At 42.4% G+C, this 26,323-nt stretch overlaps 1 protein-coding gene and 1 long non-coding RNA gene across 4 annotated transcripts in view; one reads left to right on the plus strand and one right to left on the minus strand.

The window, feature by feature from the left end:
• The window catches only part of robo1 (roundabout, axon guidance receptor, homolog 1 (Drosophila)), a 127,987-nt gene that overhangs the window by 91,189 nt on the left and 10,475 nt on the right, over nt 1-26,323 (plus strand). For both annotated transcript variants that reach the window (XM_067595132.1, XM_067595133.1), the window contains exons 5-20: nt 447-585; nt 782-909; nt 7,229-7,353; nt 7,616-7,787; nt 9,463-9,668; nt 11,697-11,778; nt 11,996-12,164; nt 12,259-12,425; nt 12,514-12,635; nt 14,373-14,604; nt 15,488-15,609; nt 17,145-17,316; nt 19,402-19,602; nt 22,489-22,515; nt 24,018-24,060; nt 25,818-25,972. In XM_067595132.1, the coding sequence (XP_067451233.1) occupies nt 447-585; nt 782-909; nt 7,229-7,353; nt 7,616-7,787; nt 9,463-9,668; nt 11,697-11,778; nt 11,996-12,164; nt 12,259-12,425; nt 12,514-12,635; nt 14,373-14,604; nt 15,488-15,609; nt 17,145-17,316; nt 19,402-19,602; nt 22,489-22,515; nt 24,018-24,060; nt 25,818-25,972 (2,262 nt within the window). The remainder of the gene's footprint in view (nt 1-446; nt 586-781; nt 910-7,228; nt 7,354-7,615; nt 7,788-9,462; nt 9,669-11,696; nt 11,779-11,995; nt 12,165-12,258; nt 12,426-12,513; nt 12,636-14,372; nt 14,605-15,487; nt 15,610-17,144; nt 17,317-19,401; nt 19,603-22,488; nt 22,516-24,017; nt 24,061-25,817; nt 25,973-26,323) is intronic.
• The window catches only part of LOC137186311 (uncharacterized), a 30,612-nt gene continuing 4,605 nt past the window's right edge, over nt 317-26,323 (minus strand). The window contains exons 1-5 of one of the 2 annotated variants that reach the window (XR_010929000.1): nt 9,308-9,456; nt 7,207-7,331; nt 4,761-4,883; nt 768-850; nt 317-571 (exon numbers count right to left, since the gene is read on the minus strand). This is a non-coding gene — a long non-coding RNA (uncharacterized lncRNA). Of the gene's footprint in view, nt 572-767; nt 851-4,760; nt 4,884-7,206; nt 7,332-9,307; nt 9,457-26,323 lie in introns of those variants that run through there. The other variant, XR_010928998.1, reaches the window with a different exon arrangement.

Below are 26,323 nucleotides of genomic sequence, written 5' to 3' on the forward strand. Positions count from 1 at the left end.
TAACTCTACCACAAAGTAGTAACTGTTTCCTGCCCTGTGTTCTGTCTTGTGACTTACTCTATGTGTACTGTCTAGTCAAGAGTATATTTTGGATTTATGAAATGTGTGTCATCAACCATACACCATTTTCTTGTGATGTTGTGCCTCAAACTAAATAAGATTATGTCACATTATTACTCATTATTTTCATTACATTATATCACATAAAACAAGACACATCACGAGGCCAATAACAAAATGATTTAAACCAGGCTTCTCTCCAAGATGGTCTTTTCCACTATGGGTTTTATCCAACTTTAAATCTAATTTCAAACTATAAAGAATAAAACCAAGATTTATTGAGGAAATCAGAGCCACAGATTTCATGACTTTAACTTAATCAAAACATTTCACCCTGCGCTACCGTTCTGTGCTTTGTGATGTTTATTTGTTGGGTCTTTCTACAGAGCGTCCCAGCTTTGTACGTCGCCCCAGCAGCCAGGTGGTGTTGGTGGACCAAAGTGTAGAGTTCAGGTGTGAGGCCCGTGGTGACCCAGTTCCCACTGTGCGCTGGAGGAAAGATGATGGAGAACTGCCCAAAGGAAGGTATGACTCATCAACTAGTTGCCTTTCATCACACAATACCCTCCTCCCTCACCCTTTCCCTCTCTTTGTTTGATTCACTGCGCGCTTTTGTCTACATCGTCAGCTGACGCATGTTGCGTTTTTACTCTGACTCTGTGTACACAAAGTTTTTGTGAACTTGACCAATATTTGTGTCTGAATACCTGTTTTCATCCAGATATGAAATTCGTGAGGACCACACCCTGAAGATCCGTCGTCTGACCCCAGCTGATGTAGGCTCCTACACCTGCGTGGCAGAGAACATGGTGGGCAAGGCGGAAGCAGTGGCCACCCTCACCGTCCACGGTAAGACAGAACACAGTTACGGGCTTCAGTTTCACACTGCTCAGTTGGTTAAATATTTCATTTATAGCCCCTCAGACAGCTACTCTAAATTCATTTCCATTTTGGGTCTTTGTGCAGTTGATTCAAATGCAATTTAGCCCAGCCACATTGCAATAATAGCCTCCAGCTTTAGTACTACACGGTCATCACTTTCAACTATTCTCTCTCAATTAGCTGATTGATTTCTAATAAAAAGAAACGCAAAAATCCATAACAGCTGTAGAGTTGTGCACATGGGAGCTCAACTCTACAATCGATTTCATTTGCCCTATACAAGTGGCATTTCTCAGGAGGCCTGTCTTCCTTCATGTTTTAAGACATACAGTACTATTTGTGAACGTATGGAATATCTGTGTGTCTCTTGTAGCCCTCTCCATTGGACGTCTTATTAACACAGTGAGAATATAAAGCAGCCGGTCACAGTGTGTGAACATTCAGAAAGAGAACCATTCAGGGGAATGGGGGCTGGGATCACCCCAAAAGCCTCTTGAGATTCAGAGGAACACAGGGGCCATTTAACGCCAAACTAATGGGAATGTTGGGAGTCGGGTGAGAGGAGAAGGGAGGGAAGGAGGAGGAGGCTCAGAGCATTGGAGATAGGGATTGGATGGAAGGACAGTGAGTATGTTGGTCTTTGGTGGCGGCTCACCACTGATGCAGAACGGGTTGGGAATTGGGGCTGGGGGCGATTGTGGTGAAGACGATAGAGGGGAAAAGAGGTTTCTGTGGTGAGGTCAGTCATATTAATGTCACTACCAGCAGTCAGCACAGCAGAGATATAAAGAGACAAGGCAATTCTATTCCTCTGCCAACCCCCACCCACAAACACAGATATTTCATCTTCACATGGCTACCCTTTGCAATTATTTCTTGATTTTCTCCGCAAGACAGCAATCTTTAGATTGGTTTGAGGAGAGAGATTAGGCACACCTGTCAATATACCCATCAATATATCTACTTCTCTTATTGCCTTTTTTCGTTCTTCCCTTCACCCTGATGAAAGCTTAGTTAATGAACAGGAACAGCATTGATGTGATGGTTCAATAAACTGTTTTTCAGGCTTAGAATCATATTTGAAATGTTAAATCCTCCCTTGTCCTCAGTGGAAATGAAATGTCTTAACCTCAGGCCAATTCCCTGTTGCCTGCATGCAGAAGCCAGGCACTGACCCTCTTTTCTTGCCTTGTGCCTCCCAGCTCCCCGTGCTCTTAAGAGTGAGAAAGGCATGAAAACTGAAGGAAAAGTGCTTAAATTGATTAAAGTACAAGAAAGAAAAAAATGTTTGACATACAACTAGTCAAAAGTTTGGACACATCTTCCCATTCACTAGAATGAGAGGGTGTGTCCAAACTTTTGAGTGGTGCTGCAGATTTAAAGAACAAATGCCAATGCTGAAGTGTAATATCAGGTGAAAAGCATAACAACATAACATAAATCACAGGAATCCTTGTACTGCTTTCACTGTTAGATCAGACTGATGCCTGAACCTTTCTAGAGCCATTTCCATTTACTCTTCAGATCCCTTAGCTTCATCCAGACCAGGACATGAGGAGGCCAGAGAGGCTGTGGGCACTGAGTAGTCCAGCTAATTAAAGACAAGCAGGCCGCAGTCCCACGCCCGGAAATGACATGCTTCTAATTACAGATGCGGGCATAGGAAAGGAAAGAAAAGCCGAGTAATTGTAGGTCTAAATGAGCCAAAGTAGCAGAAGCGATGTATAGGTAGTAAGATGTCGCTGTAGTAGTGAAGACACCGCTAATGTGGGGGGTAGCAGTTTAGTCTGTGGGTTTTGTGGGCCGTGCTGTCGCTCTGTATCAAGAGTCAAAGTATGGCAAGATTACTGAGCTGCGGCATAAGAACAACTGAGCAGCTGAATAAAATCACTTCAGAGGTTGTGAGCTACTGGCAGGGAGAACTACACCATAATGTAATTTCTTATATCCTAAGTGGAATTAATGTAAATATTCTTTGAACTCAAGTTTCTTGCAATTCTGCTCTGATGTGTAAATGTACAATAAAACTAATTGAATTAAAATAGAATTTTCAAATTGTTAAATATATAAATCATTCCCTTCAGTGCAATTATGCAATTTGCTTATCATTGCAATATAGTATATGAAAGTGATATTAACAATATAGCAAGACGCACAGTATTGAAGATATTTTTGTTCAAACTAAATCCCTTTCGAGCGCTGAACGGTGTATTAGAAGAATCCAGCTCTGTATGGACAGAGGGGGATTTTCACACCCTCCATGGTCAGATTGTCAGTGAACAATGCAGACATTGTGGAAGTGGCGCCCTGGGCTATTTTTCTTTCAATGTGCTCCGCTCTTGTTACTAACTTAATCAGTGAATTATTGTCTTACACGTGTGTTTGTCAGTCTGGTACACCTCCTCTGGACTTATAAATATGTCAAGTAAAATATTTCATTGATTGATGGAAGAAGCACATAATTGGCCAAGTCACCAGCTATATTTATAGTTTCTCAGTAAAATCATTAATCCGAGCCACATGGGAGTGTATTAGTGAGATGGCCTCTTTAGCTATTAAGTAGGGTGTGCGTACATGTATTTTTAAAGATTTAAGGATCAGACAAAGGCATTTTGATGTGGGTCTGGTGTGGTTAGATAATGCTTATATAGTGTTTTATTAATTAAACCTTACCGATGGACTTCCACCATAGGAATGTAAATGCATAGCTTCACACAGTGTTGGACAAGATTCAGAAAATCAACGTGTTATTTTTTCTCAGCTAGTTAAAGTTTGCCGTTAGCAGTGATTTATGTGTAGAAAGGCCTTGAATGGAATGGTAGTCCCTAGAGCAGCGTTGCTAATAACCCATGTAAAGGGTCTGGAAGGAGACTTGGAACTGGTGCCAAAAGAGAGTGAATGAGAGGAACTTTCTTGTCAGCAGTCTGTGTGCTGTTCATGTGATGATAAATACCAAATCGCGGTTGGGCGCCACATTTAGAACTGATGCTTTGTGCTGCTCTATCTCTGTATCTCTGCATTTGATTTGGCTTAACCATCCAATAGACCTTCATTGTGTATTGCTTGCTGTCACACAAAGTTGTGAGGGCCACAATTCAGTTGATATACAGTATACAAAGTCTCAGAGCGAGACAGAGCATTTAAAGCACGCTACGGACCTCCCAGTGGGAGCTACTATTAATCATGCTAAATCCTCTGCTTGCAGTTCTACTCTGGTGTTGATGTCAGGCCCACTGAACAGCAACTATACACAGATCCCCATTAATATCTCTGCTGTGGCCTTTGGTACATAGCCTGCCTCCTATTGGGCTGGAGGCCACAATGCTCAGTGCTATATCCCCCAACCTCTCTGATCAGCTTATTGATAGAGGCTCCCCTCTGCGCTGTAAGCTAGCAGAAAGCCCACAACAAAGTATTCCGGTCAGATTTAGGGCTAACCTCTCCCTCCAGGTCCACAACTGTGATCACAGCAGCATGGGAGAGGTAGGGTTACCTAATTAAAGGCTTAGACACACATGAATGGATGTGTGTAGGTGTTTCAGGTGGTGTGTGTATTTGTGGGTGTGTATGTTCTCATGATCGTGTGTATCTAGAGCCTCTCACACACAGCAGTGAGCGCCTTCTTCTGGGAGCATTTGATGCAAGTCTTATCTGCATTTTAAAGGCCAGCGATAGGTAGGGGGAGGAGGGAGGGGTTGGCCATTACTCTGACTGACAGCGTTTATGTTTCCGTGGGAGCCGTTGAAGCAGACAGATTAGATAAGGTGAGTGATTGGCTGGGGGAGATTTATGTCCAGAGAGTGACAGTTAACATTCACCTTGTATTTTTATGGACCAGGCTTACAATTGCCTGGCTGTGTTTGAGAGACTGTGATCTAGCTGCTCCTCAGGGTGCTCTAAACCTCATTAAGGGCACAGAGATGTTCACCTTCACACAACACCTGGAAAGAGAGGAAAAAAAATAAACAAAGCGTGATGTTGCTAAGCTCAAAACATCTGTCTTGTGTGTTTCATGATGTTGTCTGTGTACCTTCTTTGTCATTTTGTTTTATATAATCCAGCATGTTTCCTGTCCTTGAGCATGTCCCAAGACTAAGAAGGAATGTTGAATCAGATGTTCTTCAGTATTTTCTCTGTGTGTGCATTTTTAATGCATTCCTGATCACTTGTGGTAATTATTTTTATGTGTATCTTGTGGTCCCTAGGGTTTGAGTCAAGGGTGAAATATGACATGTCTTGTATTCATTGAATAATAATAACATGAATATTTGTACCCATGGACATCACATTGTTATTTTCCTTATCTCTCCTCTTTATGTCATGCTGTTTATTATTTATTTATTCATCTTTGGGTTTTTGTTGTTGTGTTTTTGTTTCCCTTTTAGTCGTGTCTGGTAAGTTGAAATGTCACCCGTCACCTATTCACCGCCCTGACAGAGACAGGAAGCTGTCAGAACCCCCCTCCATCCTCCTCCCATCACCTCTCCACCCTCCAATCAGCACTCATGTTTCTGTTGTCAAGGGCAACAGTGACAAAAGGACATTAATGGGTAAAAATATGCTCAGCATGGTCCTCCAAGGTAAAGCCGCATCATTTCATTCTATTATTTTCCTCTTTTATGCATTACCAAACATCCCATCTAATTCATGGACAAATGATGTCTATATTTCAAATGACGGTTTCCAGATTGCTTTTCTACACAACCCCTGTATAAAAAGGATTTAAATGTTAGTAGGTGTGTAATATTGAGAGATTGTATCCAGTGTCCATTGAATTGAAGGTTTTAACCGGCCTGCATGTGAACCTCTACATTAGGGTGTGTCTCCTCACATAGACAGTCTGTTAGAAGAGCAAGGCCTAATGTCACTGTAGAGCAGTGGTGGAATACTCCATTACAAGTAAAAGTCCTGCATGAAAAATCCTACATAAGTGGAAGTACGTAAGTATTAGTAGCAAAATGTAGTTAAAGTATTGCAGTAAAAGTAGTGGTTTGGTCCCTCTGACTGATATATTATTATGTGACATCATTAGATTATTAATACCGAAGCATCAGTCTGTAAGCAGCATGTTACTGTTGTAGCTGCTGGAGGTGGAGCTAGTTTGAACTATTTTATATACAATTAGGTACTTTAGTCCAGTGGTTCCCAACCTAGGGGTCGGGCCCCTCCAAAGGGTCACCAGATAAATCTGAGGGGTCGTGAGATGATTAATGGGAGAGGAAAGAAGGAAAAACAAAGTTCTGATACACAAATCTGTTTTCAGTTTTTGGATTTTTTCTCTAATCTTTGATTTTTCGTGAAATATTGGATCATTTGAACACTTATTGAAATTAAATCAAGTGAGAAGTTTAGAGGGAAAAATCACTATTTGGTGGAGCTGTTAACAACTCACAGACATGTGAAATGTGACCGCGACTACACACTGCTTTTTTGTAAGACATCAAAAGCCAAAAAGGTTGGAAACCACTGGTTTCATCTTTAACAATGTGTTGTATTTTAAAAGCTTGTTATATTATTCATTGTGTCAAATCTTCATCTGAAAAGTAACTAAAGCTGTCAAATAAATGTAGTGGAGTGAAAGTATAAAGTAGCATAAAATGGAAATACTCAAGTAAAGTACAGTACTTGAATAAATGTACTTAGTTACTTTCCACCACTGCTGTAGAGCTGCATAGAGGACATTGGCTATGACACCACACTCCTATGACACCACACATGGAAAAACCTCTGTTAAAGGGGAGTTTTTCCTTGCGTTCTGTCACCAAGAGCTTGCTCATGGGGGGAATGCTGGGTCTCTGTAAATTAAAGAGTATGGTCTAGACCTGCTCTATGTGAAAAGTGCCTTGAGATAACTTCTGTTGTGATTTGGCACTATATAAATAAAACTGACTTGATTGACTTGACTCAGTCTGAGCTGGAATTTGTCATTAAGATGCATGGATAAAGCATCTTAGTAGAGGGTGCTATTGGAGGGTGGCAGCATGGACAGATGGCTCAAATTTATTCCCCATTTCCATGTAAATTTTAATGGTCTCTGTCCTTGCCCATGCAAATCAGAGGGCTTGTTTTTTCTATTCATTACATCGACAATATGACTGCATTTTGAATTTTATCAGCGTACTGTTTAATCTGCTGTGCACACACCATGCAAAGTTTTGAAAGAGAGCTGTAATCCTTTCAGTCAAATAACCCAGATGACTTGTAACTGTAAAGATGAGAACTACAGTAGTATAGTATGGTGTGTTTGTTTATTCAATAACTAACCACTCTCATGGCTGTCCTCCAGTGCCCCCAGCGTTTGTGGTGAGACCAAGGAACCAGGTGGTTGGGGTTGGCAGAACCGTCACCTTCCAGTGCGAGGTCACTGGTAACCCACAGCCAGCCATTTTCTGGCAGCGGGAAGGCAGTCAGGTAATCAAAATAAACAAACAAAATAAAATTAAGGTTTTCATGCCAAAATGCTTCATAAGTTCAGGTAATAGTGCACCTGAAAATCATCTGTTTTAGTTTGAAAAGCATAAATCATTTTAAAGTTTGTAAAGAACTATTTTGTTCACTTTATAGCTTGAATCTCAGTACAGATAATTTGCATATATTTGCAAATTTGGAGAGAAAATTGTCAAATTAATTTGCTCTAGTCTCACTGCATGTGATCTATTTTCATCCCTGACAGAACCTGTTGTTCTCCTACCAACCTCCTCAACCATCCAGCCGGTTTTCTGTATCCCAGACTGGGGACCTGACTATCACTGATGCTGAACGCTCAGACATGGGATACTACAGCTGCCAGGCCCTCAACATTGCTGGCAGTGTCATCACCAAGGCTTTACTAGAGGTCACCGATGGTGAGCAACCTTTCCATTTAAACACAGTTTCTACATACAGCAAAGCCTCAGAGGGAATTAGAGGAACACTGAACGAAAAACTTGACTGGATAAATATTGGTATTTCAGATAATCTTTGGCTCATGAGGATAATGCTGTTCATCTGAAATACTGTGGTTGTGCTATAGAGCATATTAATATCCGAATTGAGGTTTGTGAGGTTTGGTCTGGCCTGGTCAATGTGTTCCTGTCAGAGGTAGAGACTCTCTGGTGCCTGTGCACCCAGACCGTGGCTCAGTATTTGGCTTTGCTGGCTTCACACTGGCTAATGTCTCCTTCAGTATTCCATGGCTGGCTTGCTGCTGTCTACCGTTGGAAGTCTGTGGCCGTGTGGTGAGGTCTGGATTGGGTCCTCTAATTACTTTGCTAGCCAATCCCCGTCAGCCTGGTGGACTAACCTTGGCTTAATTCCCACCGTTCCCACAGCGATCTGGGCAACTATTATTTTGTCTATGACACACCTAGATTCATCCCTTCATTTACCAAATGTCCTTCTTCATTTCAGGCCTACAATGGTATGCTCCATCTCTCTCTCCACTTTTCTCTCTCTCATTCTGTCTTGCTCTCTGGATAATAATAACAGTTATTAAAGTGAGCATACTGCACTGAGGCCACCACCTCTCCGCAGGCAGATCTGGTAATTACAGGTCATGCTGACAATATTTTAGTAATTGCACCATCCCTGACACAAAAGCAAAGACAAAGCGGGCCAGAGATTACACCGCAGTATGGTTCTGAGGATCTATGCACACACACATACATTATTATGTGTTGCCTTTACACTGTGTTAGGTATTAATTTGATTGTTCCTCACTGAATGTAACTTGCTAGTAAATCAGTAGAGCTGACAGCAATGGTCATTAATAGTGCTATGAATAATAATAACAATCAGGGGGAGGCAGACAACATATAGCAGGAACATGATGAATCACACACAGTAGAGACAAAATAAAAATGAAGAAATGATCAGGTGCATGTAATTAAAGTCTCTCATCTTTTTTTTTCTTCTCTCTCTTTGGCCTCCTCTTGCTCCTCTTTCTGTGTCTCTCATATAAATGCTTTCTCTTTATTTGTTGTGTGTGTTTTTGTCTACTGGTTGAACACTCAGCGTTCACAGGCTGGGAAGCAGGGAGGGGGAGTTTAAACGTCCTTATGCTAATAACATTGTTCTGGCTAGATGTTTTTATAAGCATTTTCTCCCTTGTTTTGTGTTTTATGGTTGGGGGATGGGCCAGGGGATTGTTGGCTGCGTGTGTTCATATGTGTAGTGCCAGGCATCTGGTAGAGCTGCAGCGAGAAGGCTGAAGTATCTGAGGCCATTTCATTTTAATTACGCTGCTTTTATTTGGCTAAGTTCAACTCCTGCTGCTGAATGATTAGAAAAATGCTTCCAGTTCTTAAAATTGGATTTAATTAGTCTCCCACTACCCTTGCAGTTTTCACATGCTTACATTGTTACATGCTGTTTGTCAGATTCTCACCATTTTCTGCCTTTTGTGTGTTTCTCCACACAAGCTGGATATAATTGTCTGAATCCTCCGTTTCTCTCGTTCTTGCTACACCACATGAACAGCTTCACAGTTTTTGTCCTTCCATTCCTCCACATAATTGCTCATTCGACTTCCTCCGTCCATAGTTGTGTCAGACCGCCCGCCGCCAGTGATCAGACAGGGCCCAACCAATCAGACAGTGGCTGTGGACGGCACAGTGGTCCTCAACTGTGTCGCATCAGGTAACCCCACCCCCACCATCCTGTGGAGGAAGGATGGAGTGTTGGTGTCCACCCATGACTCCAGGGTCAAACAGCTGGACACAGGTGCACTGCAGATCCGCTATGCAAAGGTAAGACACCTGCACACATGCTCAGATCCCTTTTAACTTCAAGCAAAGTAAAAGCCACTGTACTGTGGCATTTGGAGTTAATTTATGATTGACTATGAATGTATAAGCTGGCCTTGTATTTCTATGTTTATGTAAAAATATGTTTTTGATCAAGATTTTCTATTAGGCTGCCTTTAATGTCGCAATCCATTCAAATGAACTTCAAAGTTGTCCATATCACTTCTATAATGCGCTCGGCAAACCCCCGCTGGTTGGTAAATAAACCATGTGTTCCCTGCCAGCAACCAGCCCTCAGTGGGCTGTCAGTCAGTTGTCGCGGGTTTGAAATGGAGTCTGTGAAGTCAGACAGTCTGTAGTTCTTGTCAGTCAGCAAGCACAGTGGGTTTTGTGTGTAATTTAGTGTGTGAGCGAGTTTGTGTGTGTGTGTGTGTGTGTGTGTGTTTGAGATTGCAAGCTGTGTGATGCTGAACACGCTCTTAGGGAGAGACAAGTAGGGGGTGCTGACGTGTCTTCCAGATGGAGGCGTCACAGGGTCAGAGTTCGCGTCAGTTTGTGGTATTCTGATGAATGCTGGCATGTCTTGTGGTGACAAGATTGCAGTGTGATTGGGCTGCCAGTGAGAAGCAGGCAGTAGGGGATGTGTCTAAATCTACAGTCTATGGTCTGAACCCCTATCCTGATGTAGCTGAGTAAACCCTGCAGGCATTTTACATTAATGAACCTTTCATTTCTACTTGACAACATTTTAATGAAGGCATTTTTGATGCGTGAGGTAATTTATTTTATTAATGTGGTTGCGTGAGTGTTATTGTTATTGAGTTTTAATACATAGTCTTACCTACCAGACAAAGAAATAAACACTTTGTGGGTCGTTGGCAGAACATGTTCACACTCAGTTATTCAAACAATTTATCTTTTTCTGTTTTGCTCTCTTTATTTTGCTTATACACCAGCACAGTAGCCCTTAGCGTACTGCTTCACCAACAAACCACAACAGAATTATTTGTCTTACTCACAGACTTTGAATGCAGTTGACACCGCAGACATTTAAAAAATATAGCAAATGGAAAATATGTCATGTTTTTCACCTTTGCCGGCAGGGTTATGTTTTCTGTTTTGTTTATTTGCCTGTTAGCTAGCAGAATATCTATGAAACTTGTCAAATGACTTCTATTAAATTTGGAGGAAATGTAGGCCATGAGCCAAAAAGCACTTGATTTGTATTTGGTCAGGATCCAGATACAGGTACCGATCCAAGAATTTTTTGAGAAAGGGCTTTTTTTCTGCTTGTTTTCTCATGAACTAGTGCACTTTGAATGAAAAATATCTGGCACACGTTCTAGACGATTGTCTCTCATTATGTGTATTTTGATTCGGGTCCAAAGTAAATGCAGATTACAAATGTCTAAACATGTTTTTTTTATTTTTAAAATAACAGATTTAGAGGATTGTTCAGCCTCTCCAAGTGCTTCCTAGCTTTGTTAGACATATGCATGTCGCGAAATGTTGCTTTTAAACTTACAATGTAATTCACCTGGCTCATAATACATATATTCAGATTTCAATAAGGTGTGCTCTGAAATTTTATTGTACCTCACTTTTCTGAACAAAGTTATATCTAAAAAGCGTTTGCATAATTGAGGTATGACCAAACTGCCACCACATCTGTTCCACAGAGCAACCACTTCCATATTTGGTACTCAGGGGGATGGTAGACAGAGAAAAGGGTCTCCAATTAGTCTATGATCCTGTGAAAATCTTTTCCATTTGACTAGGAATTGTCTGCCACTTGGCCTTTCCAGCTGCTTTCGCCCAGTTCCTGCTATGAAAGAGATGATATTGAGATTATCAGGCAATGACAGCTGCCTGTTACAGACTCTGTCAGAATGTCAATAAGCAGAGCAGTGATGGTGGGGGAGAGATAGCAAGAAGCAGAAAGAGGGGGAGAGACTGCTACCAGATCAGGAAACTATGGCAGGCGTTGAAATAATTTCCATGTAACCAAATATGCCCCCCCTCTTCCGCCAGCTTGGTGACACCGGCACCTACACCTGCATCGCCTCCACACCCAGTGGTGAGGCCTCATGGAAAGCCTATTTAGAGGTCCAAGGTAAGTGAGATTTTTGTCCATCGGCATTAGTTTTCTATCAACAGGTGTAGAGTTTTTTAATCATTTCAGTTGGATATGTTGTACTATTATTCATTATGATGTCCAAAAGAACAAGCCAAATGAGAAAAACAGAATTGAAGATTGGAGGGATTTACTGGGAAACAGCAATAAACTATATTCTCACCTGTTTCCTTTCCTCTGTCTGTTCTACATTTAGAGTTTGGAGTTCCAGTCCAGCCAAACAGACCTACTGACCCAAACCTGATCCCCAGTGCCCCCTCCAAACCTGAGGTCACTGATGTTACCCGGACCTCTGTCACTCTTTCCTGGAAGCCTAACCTTAATGCTGGAGCCACACCCACCTCCTATGTTATAGAGGCCTTCAGGTAAAACTAATCAGCTTGACCGTAAATAAACAAATTATTGCATGGCTGTATTAAAACCTTTTAAACTGCAATTCTCTCTGTTGTGTGTCCACAGTCATGCATCAGGGAGCAGCTGGCAGACCCTGGCAGAGCATGTGAAAACTGAGTCATTTGTACTAAAGGGCTTGAAGCCCAGTGCCGTCTACCTCTTCTTAGTACGGGCAGCCAATGCCTATGGGCTGAGTGATCCCAGTCCTATCACTGATGCTGTGAAAACACAAGGTGAGAACTCTTTTTTTTTTTTTTTTTTTTGCTTTTGGTTGGTAGTTTGAGGCTAGATCAATTCATTTCTCTGTTCATCTGCATACAGATATCCCCCCTACTAGTCAGGGAGTGGACCATCGTCAGATCCAGAGGGAGTTGGGGGAAGTGGTCATCCACCTGCACAACCCCACCATTCTCTCCTCCTCCTCTGTCAGGGTACAGTGGACGGTGAGTATCAAGAATGCCTGAATTTCAATGACTGTTCTTAACACAGCTGCAGCCAGCTACAGATTGCCATATGGATCATTAGTATAGCTGGTCACCAAAGCTCCAAGGTTAGTTTAGTTATGTGCCTACGGTCAATTTGTCAGGCCACTCAGCCGAGCTAAAGTGCTAACATCCTCGCACCCTAAAGTAGAAGGACACTGCAGAGAGCAGCCTGGAACACAGTCTAAGTGTTCTTAGTGTCCATCTGGCATGGGCCCTGAGCTGGTTGGCTGGCCAGAGACCAAAGATCTGCAGCCATGCCCACAGTGGACCTCTCAAACCCGCCCAAAAGCTGGACTACAGAGCACAGCTTTCTGCAATAGGCCATATAATACCGTATAGCAGTGTGTGGCGTGCCAGTCTATGCCCTCTCAGATTGAAAACACTTCACGGCTGTTAAAATAATACAAGTGAGAAGGAAGAGGCGGCCAACTCATACTCTTAAGTGGAAATGGCTTACAGATGTTAAAGCGGATAGGTGGGTGAGGAAGAAGGATAGAACTTGGAGCTTATGGTGACGTTTCTTTCCCCTTGCAAGCTGAATATGAAGTAGTGTGTTCACCTGAATTTGAGCTGCTTAATGCCCTTTTTTCAGAATATGACATAATAAAGCTGCAGATTATAGCTGTCCAGTTACACAGCAGATATCTGTTTGCAGAATGGCCTTTGTTTTAACTGAAGGCACATTCAACCTGCTTTGCCTTTTGACATAACGCCACCCCTACATTCCCTGGTATTATGAAGTGCCAAGGTAAGTGATGAATGGGAATGGGAAACGTGAAAAGGATACTGACATGTCAAGACTGATTTAAAACATTACTGCCCAGTTACCCCGTCTCCTTGGAATGTTCCAGAAAAACACATGACATGAGGGAGACTGACATTGTAGTTAAACGCCACAGTTTCCTTGTTTTGTGGGGTTAAATCTATTCCCAGTGTGGAGTTTCTTGGTTTTACATTTTCCTTTGTGTTGTGGTAAATGGTTGCACAGTTTTCAGGCTAATGAAGACCACCTGAGCCGGGAGCATATTTTATGGGGGAGGGATAAAGAAATCACTACAATCTTTACAAGCCAGTGCTGCTTGCCTTCCACAGGGACTCGTAGGGATATTAGCATACTGGTTAGCGGTTATTCTTTTCTATAAACATTCTGGATCACAAAGCAACATTAATTATCCTTAGATTAAACTAACAGACAAATCCATTCCAATTACATATATCCTCTTTATTTAGCTACATCAAACTCCATTTCACTTTGTTTTACTCTCAACTTCTGGTACTCCGTATAAAGGTACCCTTTCCCCCTCTCCCTTGACTTCAGCAGCCAGTCACTACACTGGAGAACAGGACAGGATGAGACAGGCTGTTCTGGGAGCCTGGGCCCTATTTAACCAGCTCCAGACTTAGAGGAACCTCTGGCCAATGACCTCATACTGCGGTTTGCACAAATCGCTGCTGCTCCAAATGGCGCATAGACAGACAGTCAAAAAGAAAGATGTAGATGTGGATGGATAACCAGAGGAGTGATGTGATGAGTTAGCATGCCATTCGATCCAGCGCCTGGTGTATCAGTCGCATAAATCCATAGCTGTCCAGTGATGCTACAATCTGTTATACTGCTGTATTATTTTCCACTGTTAACTGTTAAGCACCTAATCAAGTCGAGCTGACACCACCTATTGTCTGGTTTCTCACTAGGTGGAGCAGCAGGTGCAGTACATCCAGGGCTACAAGGTGATGTACAGGCCTTCACCAGAGGGGCAACAGAGGAGTGAATGGGCTGTGTTCGAGGTGCGCACTCCCGGGGAGGACAGCGCCGTTGTGCCGCAGCTTCGAAAGGGAGTCACATACGAATTCAAAGTCCGCCCCTTCTTCAATGAATTCCAGGGAACAGACAGTGATGTCAAAATTGGCAAGACACTGGAGGAAGGTGGGGGATGTGTATGAGTGTGCAAATGCGCTGTAGTGCTTGCATGTGTGCAGGCATGTTTTCATGTTTACACAATTTTATATGCACAGCTTGCATGTGCGAGAGCATACAACAGCTGTTCACAGCAGGCAGTGAGGGAAGGATTTTTCTATGTTAAAATGCGGTGTATTCAAGCATGTTAGTGTGAATGTTCAGCTCTTTAAAAGGCCCTATGGAAACCCATATGCAACACTCCAGTACTAAGGGTTGTACTAATTTTTCATAGGGTGTGGTTGTGGCAGTCTCATGAGGTTTGGTTGAAACCCAACAGCAAATTTTAATCTGTAGTGAACAGTTAAGAGAAATGCGAGTGTAAAGTGTTTACTAGAGAGTATATTTGTGTGTGTTGCATGTGTGGGAGGGTTTTGATCTTTTCCTGCTAAATTCTCCTTTGTTCCCACTTTTGTTGATAATTGTTTTCAGAGCTCTATACATAATGTTTGTTCTCTCCTTAGCAGAAAACTGCCTGTTTTCATAGCACTCACTCACACTGTGATTATGTCTTTTCTATTGCATTCATAATTATTTCAGTTTAATTACCACAGAGTTAGAGTTCACACACCAGCATACACCACATCATCATAACTCCATATCTGTTTAGAGTATAGTTATTTGTTTTTATTTACCCACAAAAGCACTTGTATTCAAGTTTTCAGATGAAAGCATCCTAGTTTTGATTATTAGTCCTTTGTTCTCACCTCAGTTTTAGTCTCACACAGAGATAAAGGACAAATTCTGACAGCTAAATGGGGCGAGACGAGGAGAGACTGCACGCAGTTATGAAAAAAAAAATCAGTATCATGTATGAAGGTGTGTTTTTTATCTTTTGTCTACCCCCCCTCAGCCCCCAGTGCCCCTCCTCGTGAGGTTACAGTGACGGAGAGCGGGGACAATGGGACCGCCATCGTGGTCTCCTGGCAACCCCCTCCAGAAGAGGAGCAGAATGGGGTGGTCCAGGAATACAAGGTAACAAAAAAACCAGCCAGCAGCTACCTAAAGTGTGTGCAAGTGGGACTCATGCTGTAGAGACACAAATGACACGCAAACAGGGATGCAGACAGAGCAGATAACAGAGACATTGCACAGACATAGAAAGGTAACAAATTCCTTGATGCACCTTTGTAGAATCCTCAGTGCTCCCCCCTCTGTGTGCAGACAGAGATTAAAATGAGTCAAAAGAAGGGTAGCTGGTGAAAACTTGTTGTGAAACAGTGCCATCTGGTGGAGACTGTGGACTCTTACATTGTGTGGCGTTTCAAAGATGTATAGTGGAGCAATTTATGCAGTAGTTATTGCTGGGTTTCTTTTTTCATCTAATGGTATTCAGTCCTTTCCCTGTGGAAGATAAAAGGTTTGGCCTTGCATGACAGGATCCATGACAGATGCTGCATTTCAAATCCTACACTGATACAAATGAGATTTAGAATAATTTGACATTTAAAAAGCAAAAATATTTTATGATTTAGTAGAGATATTCATGTGAAGGCAGGTTGCACGTACAGTAGTAGAGTGGAAGATGATAATGACCAAGGACAAAATAATAAAGAGACAGACCTCTATTATAATTCCAGTCATTTCTCAGGTCGTGGGTTGCGCTAATGCATCATTCAACCTATAGCACCTCTTTCCGAGTCACCTTTTCCTCCTTCTTACTTGATAATGTATGCTCTTAGTGTGATAGCCTCACTTTGGACAGTGCTGTTCTCTCATACATTATGCTGTGGAAGTCCTGTATTTTAATTGGACAGCCTTTTTGTGTCACAGGGAATATAGGTTAGTGGCGGAAAGGGAGATGAGGCAAAGCCAGTGAGAAAGTTAAGCCACTGTTCATTTTCCAGGTAAATGTTTTCTGGTGATAGGCTTTAGAGTAATTTCATGGTTTTTAAGTCCAACTCGACAGCGTTCCCTGCTCATTACTGAGCCAGGTCCCCAGCGGCTCACATCACATTAGTGCGAACACACACACGCACACACATGTATAGTATGCTCCCAAGGAAGTGTGTACGTTAACCTAGTTAACCAGTGGGAGGAGTTGGAGGGTTAAGAAAGCAGAATGTCAGGGGTTCAGGATGTAGAGGTCTTCAGGCCTCATGCTGAAGTGAATGTATAGTTCTCTTTGTGACCCTTGTTTGAGTCAGCTTAGGAGACCGCTCTCCTTCCTGGGAGTGACAGCACTTAGCTTCTGCTGAAATTGGGTTATGGGGGCGATTACTGATCCCCATTTGTTTTTCAAGGGCTCAAGCCTGCACTGATGTGTTATGGCTAGCTCAGGTAATACTGACTCTGTGTTCAGAACAGCCTGTATAGCATAAAGCCATGTTGTAAAATGTTTTCCAACCTCAGAGATGTAACTCAATACCCATGGTGTGCAAAACTTTGCAATTGCAGCACCAACCAATTACAGGGACAAAGATCAGTGGCAGCTACCAAACTGAATGTTGTCACAAAGCTTTCATAACAGTACCTCATTCTACACTTTGTCTCTGTCTGTGTTATGACAGATTTGGTGCTTGGGGAATGAGAGCAGATACCACATTAACCGCACAGTTGACGGCTCAACCTTTTCCGTGGTGATTCCCAGTCTGGCCCCAGGGATCCGCTACAGCGTGGAGGTAGCAGCTAGCACCGGGGCCGGTCCTGGAGTCAAGAGCGATGTCACCTTTTTCCAGCTCGGTGAGTAGAATGATCCTCTTCGTTTCTGTAGGAGTTCATATCATCATTTTGTTTGGCTTCCAGTGGATACATGCTGTTTTTTAATGTATTTGTCCTCTGGCAATCCTTGCCCACAGAATGAAGCCCAATCACTGACAAATAATTATGGCATTAATCCAGTCATCTCAAATTAAGAGCTTTTCAGTAATATGACTTTCTGCCAAGTAAACAGACAATTACGCCAATTCCTTTCTTTGTAGTAATGGACATGTTCAAGCCTCTGCCTGCTTTCTCTTTCATTATCAACAGCAATGCCTAAAACTGTAATTGACGTGATTACTGTTATACTAACATCATTAAACTTGCCACGGAAGTGTATGATAAGTTTGAGTGACAGGGAACTTACAGAGTGCTGATCTGTCTGTTCAGTTTTTGTGCACACTAAGTCGGCTTTTCCCTACAGTCGCTGGCACTGCGACCAACACGGGAACATTAAATTCCTGTGCAGCAGAGCTGTGGAGCTAGCTACTCCACCCTGCTCTGCTCTCCAGTCAAGGATGCAATGTTTTCTGCCTCTGCTCTGCTTCAAACAACAAAGGCAATAATGAATCCTGCACTCCGGGCTCAGACATGACATGTTATTAATGCTAAGAAACACAGTGTTGACTGCATCAGGGCTATTTGTTGTAATTTACTTCTTATTTTTGTTCTTTTTGTCTAGACGGACAGATTCTTTGAGATACTTTGTCAGTTTTATTCCCCAAAGCTCTGAGCAGGCCTACACGGGAGAGGGATGGAAAACACATGAATATCAGAATGAAGAGGAGAGAGAACTCCATCTGGTTTTAAATGTGTGATTGAGTAGGCTGGGATGGGCATGAAGAAGCATCAGCTGTGACTGATACAATTTCTCTCACTTGAAGAGTTCCTGTGGTGATTGTTGCCATGTTCCAACACTGGAGTGGAACAATGTGCCTCGGGGACCAGCGCTTCACCCAAATGCATTTGTCACACTCTGAGCTTGTATGCGTCATCCCAGCCTAGATACCTGTACAGTCCCTTGTGGGCTGCTTAGTCACATTGGCATGCTCCGTTCACTCGGCCAGACAGAGCCACAAATTGAGAAGACAGAGAAGTGAGAAGAGTGCCAGTCGAATAGAGACATGGACCGAGTGAGTGAGACAAAGACAGACACAAGGATATGGAGGGGTAAAGGCGGGGAGCTGGTTTCTTTGGGGAAATGTTTTTGCCTTTGGCTTAGAGAGTTGATAGAAAAGAGTGGCTCCAACATGAAAGACTTGAGAAAAAGAGATGAAGACAAAGTAACACGAACATGAAGAAATTTCAGAATGGCGTGGGGGTGGGGCAACTCAGAGAAGTCTTTCATGTATCACGCATGAGGGAGAGCACAGAGAGAATAGACAGATGAGAAAAACAGACTGAGAGCGGGCTTTTGTGAGCAGCCGTACAGACAGTGCCTTTACAGTGCATTTCGCAGCAGAAACAGCTTCAAGGCATTTTGCACCTCAGCTTTCCACAGATGTGCCTCAGTTTGCTAATTACTGTGGTGTCTGTATTTGAGGATCATCTCATTGGATTTATTTATATGATTATGAAACCACCATTGCTCGGAGTAAATGATGCCTCTCTGTGTTTTCCTATCCGGTTCCATCAGGCTTGTGTGGCGCACAGGCTCTGTTTGAATGTCTTTGGTTGCTTGCGTCTGCTCACCTGCCATTGTTGACTGGGATTTGCGATGAAAGCCTTTTGAATAATAGAGAGAAACGACTCCATTTCCACAACCCAGCCTCATACTCACCTGCTGAGATGAAGAATCTTTTTGTGCGTCAGGAGACAGAGGAATGTTCGTATTTATGTACTGTGCTGACTCCATTTATTGTAAATATATTTTCCCCTATTTCAGGCTTTTCCACCTGGTCTCACTTTTAGGTTTTAAAATTTCCTCTGCTATGCTATCACATTTCTAACTCCTTTCCTTTTGTGTGTGCCATCCAATTCTTGCACCACCAAATGTACTTTTTTTTTTATCCTTTCTAATCCCACTCTTACATCTCCTCCAATCACTACCCCATTCTCCATCCTCAGATGCATCTGGACGAATGTCAGAGACCATGAACCCGGAGAACCCCCTGTCCCAGCAGATCTCTGATGTGGTCAAGCAGCCGGCCTTCATTGCAGGCATAGGAGCTGCTTGCTGGATCATCCTCATGGTCTTCAGTATCTGGCTGTACAGACACCGAAAGAAGAGGAACGGCCTCTCCAGCAGCTATGCAGGCATACGCAAGGGTCAGTGTGCAACATGTGTGCAATATTTTACAGTACTAGGACTTTGCATTTGAATTTCCAATTTGCATTACTGGTTTGAGGTTAGAGGAGGTTCTCTCAGTTACAAAATTTGGTGAGAAATTGCAGAGTGCAATATTTAGCCTATTAGTGTGGTACTGTGTTTTTTTTTCTGTTTCAATTCAGTCCCCTCCATCTTTGTCATCCCAAATGCTGTCAACCTATTTCACATCCTCTCTGTCACACATAGAAAGATGTCTTTGTGGAGCGCTCCAGGTGGAGGTATTCTCCAGTAGAGTACTAAGATGTGATGTGAGCCCCCACTGAGAGTGCTGCATGAAGACGTCTTTTATTTCTTTTTCATACTTCTGTCATGCTGATTCTGCAAGGGCGTGTGAAGAGTGTTTTCAGTAAAGTACATTTTGAGGTCCAACAACTCCCCTTTTAGCAACTCCCTTCTGACTGTGCTGAGAAAAAGAGACTGTCTTGCCATAATCCCTCTTTATGAAGGACATACTGACATTTTCACAAGCTTGAAGTACTCTCGCTGTCCTTTTAGAGCAAGGCCTTTTGATACGGAGGAGTGGCGCATTGAGCAATCCTGTTAATAGCGACTACTTCCCATATGTTTTGAAAATCCAAGAATCCCTGGCCATATGTGTGTTTTGTGTGCATTTCAGCGCTCTTAGAGTTGCAGCGTAACCCAGTGGGTTTTTACCTGACTTGAGTCAAAGTGACAGGGTTCATGACATGCCCAACCTCTGCCCACAATAGTTAGAGTATAAAGAGAGCTATTAGCCTTTCTTTCTGAGTCTCATTTATGTGTGGGCTGACTTAATGTATGGCCTTGGGCTGTGCAGCTGCTGCCTGTGAGCGCTACCTGCACTATTCCTCACTCTTGGGCTCAGGTTTACTACTGACTGCCAGGGTTAGAGGAGATCCACCCTTCAACCCTAAGACACACACAGACAATAGGCAGACTTAGCTGTTGCTAATCTGGGGCTGTCACACAGAAAACAGACTAGATCCATGTTTTGAATCCGCTGCGGTCATGCTAACAGTGGTGTGTCATGTGACTCATGTGAAAGTGAGAAACACCTCAGCTAAGCTTTTCCTTAAGCTGTCTTAAAAGACTTAACCGTCAACTTCAAGTCTTTTACACCCACCTGTGTTCAGAACTTCAGATTTTTCTTTAAGGTTTATGCTACTTAATATAAAATAAAATAAAACCAATATGACATTTCAAAGGATATCTTGATCATGTAAGTCTGATAACACATTAATAGTTAATATGTTGTTAGTAATATGAGTTAGTTTTGCTATGTGAAGAAATGGTATGCCTGCAAGCTGAGACATCTTCATCTGGTTCGCCAGGTGATACAGAAGCATACCGTGTAGGCCGAGGTTACCCTCCAGCTCTCTGTGATTCTATATGCTGATGTTTACTCACATAAACTGAAAAAGCTCTTCAGAGGCACAGTAGGCAGACATGCCCCCCCCCCCCCTTCTTCTCCTCATACACCCAGACCACAAGAGGCCAAGGTCTTTGTTGGAACTGGTAACTAAGAATGTTTTGAAAAGAGCATAATTGCAACCACATGAAGCAATAATCGGCATTCAGGGTGAAATAGGTCGAATTGGGACTTGTGTACGTGTGTGTGCACAGCTACAGTGTACGTTGATGTTGTCATATTCCAGTAGTATATGGTAGTTTTTTTTTTGTTCTTTTTTCCCTGACAATGAATGTAATTGTGCAAACCAACATAGTGCAAGTGTTATTACATGATGCTGGAGACAATAATCTAAACAAATCAGAAATAAAATCCTAAAATTGCAGCAAATAAATAATTGCTGAGTCACAGTGCAGTTACAACTGAATCTACTCTGGAACTGACCATCTTTCAGCTGTGGAAACGTTATTCTTGAGTTTGAAGGTTATATTTCTCACAGATTGTTTTGCCTACCAAGTGTTAAGTCTGTCTCCTCTTCAAAGGCTTTCATCAAACTGATAAAAGCCATCCGAAAGCTCAAATCTTTAGACTCATTTGAGCATCAAGAGGAGATATTCGAACATGATAAAATGATTGTGTCGTTTACAGGACATTTGTTGACGCAGATACTGCGTGGATTAATTGAGGAAATGAAAATGTTACAACAGCAGTATCTCTCTCTTCTCAGGTGTCTCACTCAGATGCAGTTTTAGGTTGAGTGCAGCATGTCTTTTAAGAAAAAAAAAAAGAAGCAGATTGAAGGCAGTGAACTGGATGACTACCAGCATGGTGCAATGTTGCATCAACAGCTATTTTTACTCTAGTATTTATTCTGTGGGTTTTCAAAGAAGGAAACAATACACTGCAACAAAGTGCATTTTATAGAAAGAGAAGATACCCACAGACCACAATAGCCATTATAGACACAAACTAAATCTTCCTACAGTAATTTTCTGTTTTGTACAAGGGCACCTTCCATGACAAAGTGTGAGTAATTGAGCTGTGTGGGTGATGATGTGAGTGTAAGAGATAGCAACAGATATCTCCCTGGTGTGTGACCCCCTCCCAGCAGGCCTCTGACAGTCTGGGCCAGGATTTGAACCAGCAGCTGCCTCAACACTCACTTTCCCCCAGTTGGGGTCCAGGGATAACTGAGGGGATCAAAGACTAGAGGGCAGCATGTAGCGTGTGAAGACAGGCTAAAATACTTTTTGTGAAAGTGTTGTACATAACTGGGGAGTAATTGTAATGAATATATTTGTGTACTTGAACAGAATCTATGTAGAGATAAAGAAGATAAATTATGTCACAGGAACTCATTTCAGATATTGTTGATGCACAATAATTCAATTCAAGGTTTTTTCCCCTAATTTTATTTCCCTTTTTTGTCTCCCGACAGTGCCATCCTTTACTTTCACACCTACAGGTAAGCACTCTTCATACTGTTTTCATGTATTCACTGAATTTGTGCCCCGGACATTTTTACTATATTTGATTTTTGAAACACTGAGCAGCAGCGGTCCTAATAGATGACAGCGACAGAATCTTTAGTCAGCGAGGGACACTATTAAATAAAAGGAGCCAATCATTACCAGAGCTTAAAGATCTACCTAGAAATAAATGTTCCACCAAATGTTTGGGGTTGTCAGAATGTAATGCTCAAAGAGGAGCAGACTGCACTACTGAGAGGCTGTTAAAACTAGTGGTAACTTGATCAAAGGGCTGCTAGCAACCACATATGAGATTTAAGAGAATGACACATCACCCGCACTCCAACACACCAATTAGATAGGCGAGCGGCAGCAGAGCTAAGGAGGTTATCTGTGAATTGAAGTGACACAGCGTAAAACAGATAACAGAAAAGCTCTCTCTGTGCCTCTCTATCTTTCTCTCTCTGCGAGGTTGTATTTACAGCCCTCTCCCTGTTTTTTTTCTTTCTCTCGTGGACTTTCATTTGTCTGAAATTCTTTGTTCCCCGGAGGTGTGTCAGGGGTGTTGGCAGTTCTTAGTGCAATGGCAAATGTGGCACAGTGAATAGGTGAGAGGAAGTAAAAGTGAGACAATACTGTACTGTGTGTTTGCGGTTCTACTGGCTGATCCTGTCTGTGCAGAGTTCATATCTAAACAGTAGTAGTGTTGTTTCTGTCTGCCTTGAGGCTTGCAATCAGGCAGAATAATTTTGTAGTTGCAAGATTGTTTCAGGATCTGCTGGAAATCTTTCAGGTGAAACACACTCTTTGCTTGTGTGGTTAGGTTTCTGTTTCTTTAAGAGGAAAATCCCTGCCCTGGTACTCAGTGGAAAACCAGGACGTTACAGTACATTATGCTGATTTTAATCTAGAACCAGATTGTGATACTTTGGTTTGCATTAGAGAGCTAATCTAAGAGCTCCTCTGGCTACATGCAGAGGCCAAAACCCATTCCCTGTTTTGAAAAATAGACAGGGAATCGACACAGCTAAGGCCCTACCTACCCCTCTTCCACCTTCTCTCCTCTCGGGGAAGAGATTGTAATTAAAGTTGGAAGTTTATCTCTCCTTCACACACCGGCAGCTTAGAGCTTCTTGAAAGAGTCCAACTTGCAGCGTGCAGAGCTTCAAACACACTGAACCCGAGCCAGACAACCAAAGAGCTCTGCATCTCTGTTCTTCATAAGCCTCTTACATATCCTCCTGCTCCTGTTGCTGTGTGTGTGACTCAGCCGAAATTATGCCACACACACACACACACACGCTCACTTGAACTGCGCACGCACACTCGTACAAAAGAAGCATACCCACCATCATCACTCACTAAGCTAAGCTTGACAATTCAAAATCAAATTGATAATATTGTGTTGACCTTGTATGACAATGGCCGAGATGATGATGTGATGACTAATTACAGTGATGAAATCATGTTGGAAACTCATTATTGTCTCTCCTTTCAGTGGCATATCAGAGAGGTGGAGAGGGAGTGAGCAGTGCTGGAAGGTAAGAGTGAATTTACTGCTTATATGAAGAGTGTTTATGATGATATTACAAATATAAAGAACATTTTAGAGAACAGAATGATAATTAGAGCTGAATCTCAAACACAATAGGATGGTAAACCTCTTGAATAGATGTTGCAGGGTTGGGCAAGTGTGCTTTTCTTTGACAAACACTAGGGGGAGTGCTGTGACTTTCTAAAGCAGGGTAGAGAGGAAGAGGGCTGAGGAGGTGGATAAAGTATGTTATGATACTAACAGGAACAAAGCCCCATACAGTCTGCCAGGAGCCCATCCTCATCCCATATGGTGGAGAGCCACATCCAACCACAAGGCTGTGCCATAGCATCACCATAAAACATTCATGGAAATTCATCCACACACACAGCAACAGCACACCTCTTCATGTTGTGGAATGGTGCATTGAACTCAACAGTGAGACAATAGAGGTTAAGGCTTGGCAAACACTGCGTAAACTTGCAAACATTTATTTGTTGATCCACTGGATGACGTTTGGCATGTTTTCATACAGCTGGAAAATGGTGAAAATTGAGTATGCGGACAATAAGAGGAATATATATTCATTTGTTGCACTCTCTTTACTCAGAGTACAGAATGTACGCAATGCTGTTATGTGTATATTTGTGTGTTGATGTGTTAATGAGTAGTTAGCTTGGAGCCATCAGCAGTAAAACTATATTCATTATATTATCCAGTTCTATGATTGAATCCCATATGCAGCAAGGCTGTGTCAGCTCTGCACAAAGACAATGGCCATTCAATATCAACATACAACTGCCGGGGTGATTGAGGAGCTATTGTGAGATTGTATTTGGCAGTACAAGACAAATGTGTTCATTACCCAAAATGAATCCAAGAAATGAGTCATTTGAGTGGGAATGAGGTAACGTAATTCAATGCTAATTCAGTGTTGGGATATGCAAACTGGGAGTCATTCTGTGGAGATTTGAATACTGAAACAATATATGGCCCTGGTAGAGTAGCCTGCATTTCCTTTGCATGCTAGATTGATTCATTTCATGAGCAATAGAAGGTTATTTATTCTCAGCTCTTTTAACAGGCAGTGTTTGGCCCGAGGTCATGTTGTACAGTAGAATCCTGTTGAACAAGTGATCTTGGATTGTATTGGGATTAAAAGGCAAAGAAACAGGAGCAAGAAATGGAAACAATGGAGACTGATGTCCAGATAATTAGCTGCATGGGTTTCTCTTCTGGGACTAGAGTTTCACTTCCTTCCTTCCATACAGCTTTAAAAAAAAAAAAAAAATCTTTTAAAATGATAGAGATGTCGTGTGACACCATGGAATCTACTCAGGGAGAATTTGTGGTTCACTGGCTGTTCAGGACGTGCATTTTGCAACATCGGGAGTGAATTTTATCTGGCTGTCTAATCCAGGCGGATCGCTAATGCTCACGAGGGCTCAGGGAAAGTGTCATCGGCTGTGGCCAAGTCAAGCACACACAATCTATTTAGCTGGGCTTTTTTCTAATGTGCCGCTAAGGCCAGTGTTTGTGTGTGTGAGTGTGTGTGTGTTTGTGTTTGTACGGCCAAAAGGCAAAAAGTACTAAAGCCGGATTTCTAGTTTTTTCTATTCTCAGCTGCTGGATAAATAAACTAACCATAATCCTCTCTTTCAAATATTATGTTACTGCGGGTGTTTCAGTTCATTCACATAAATGTCATTGTGGTGTTGGCTCAGCTTCTTGCTATTGTTAACCATTTGGTCCCATTTTTTGCAGGCCTGGTTTGCTAAACATTGGGGAATCTGCCACTCAGCCCTGGCTAGCTGACACATGGCCCAACTCCTGCTCCAACCACAACGACTGCAGCATCAACTGCTGCACTGCAGGCAATGGCAACAGTGACAGCAACTTGGCGACATACAGCCGCCCAGGTACGCCCTGTCGACGCTTCCATACGTAGGCAACAACCGATACTCCCTTGAAATGCAATGATGCAGTCCTTGACAAAATAACTGTAGAGATAAGAAATGTAGGCGCTAGGGGATCTGCAGAGCAAAAGAAAGTAAAATCTGATATCTGGGTTAGCTCCCTGGAGAGTTGTTCTGTGTATCTCTCCTTTCTGTGGGTCTCCACAAGAAAAAAACTGGAGAAATATTAGGATTAAGAGTGCCAGTGTGCTTGTGTATTTGATTTATCTGAGGTTAAAGTAGAGCTGTTTTAGGCAGGAAATAAAAGGAGCACACTGAGAGGGGCTTATGGCTCTACTCTGTTGCTAATCGAAT

Source organism: Thunnus thynnus, chromosome 7, assembly GCF_963924715.1.
Source record: "Thunnus thynnus chromosome 7, fThuThy2.1, whole genome shotgun sequence".
NCBI classification, from domain to species: Eukaryota; Metazoa; Chordata; class Actinopteri; order Scombriformes; family Scombridae; genus Thunnus; species Thunnus thynnus.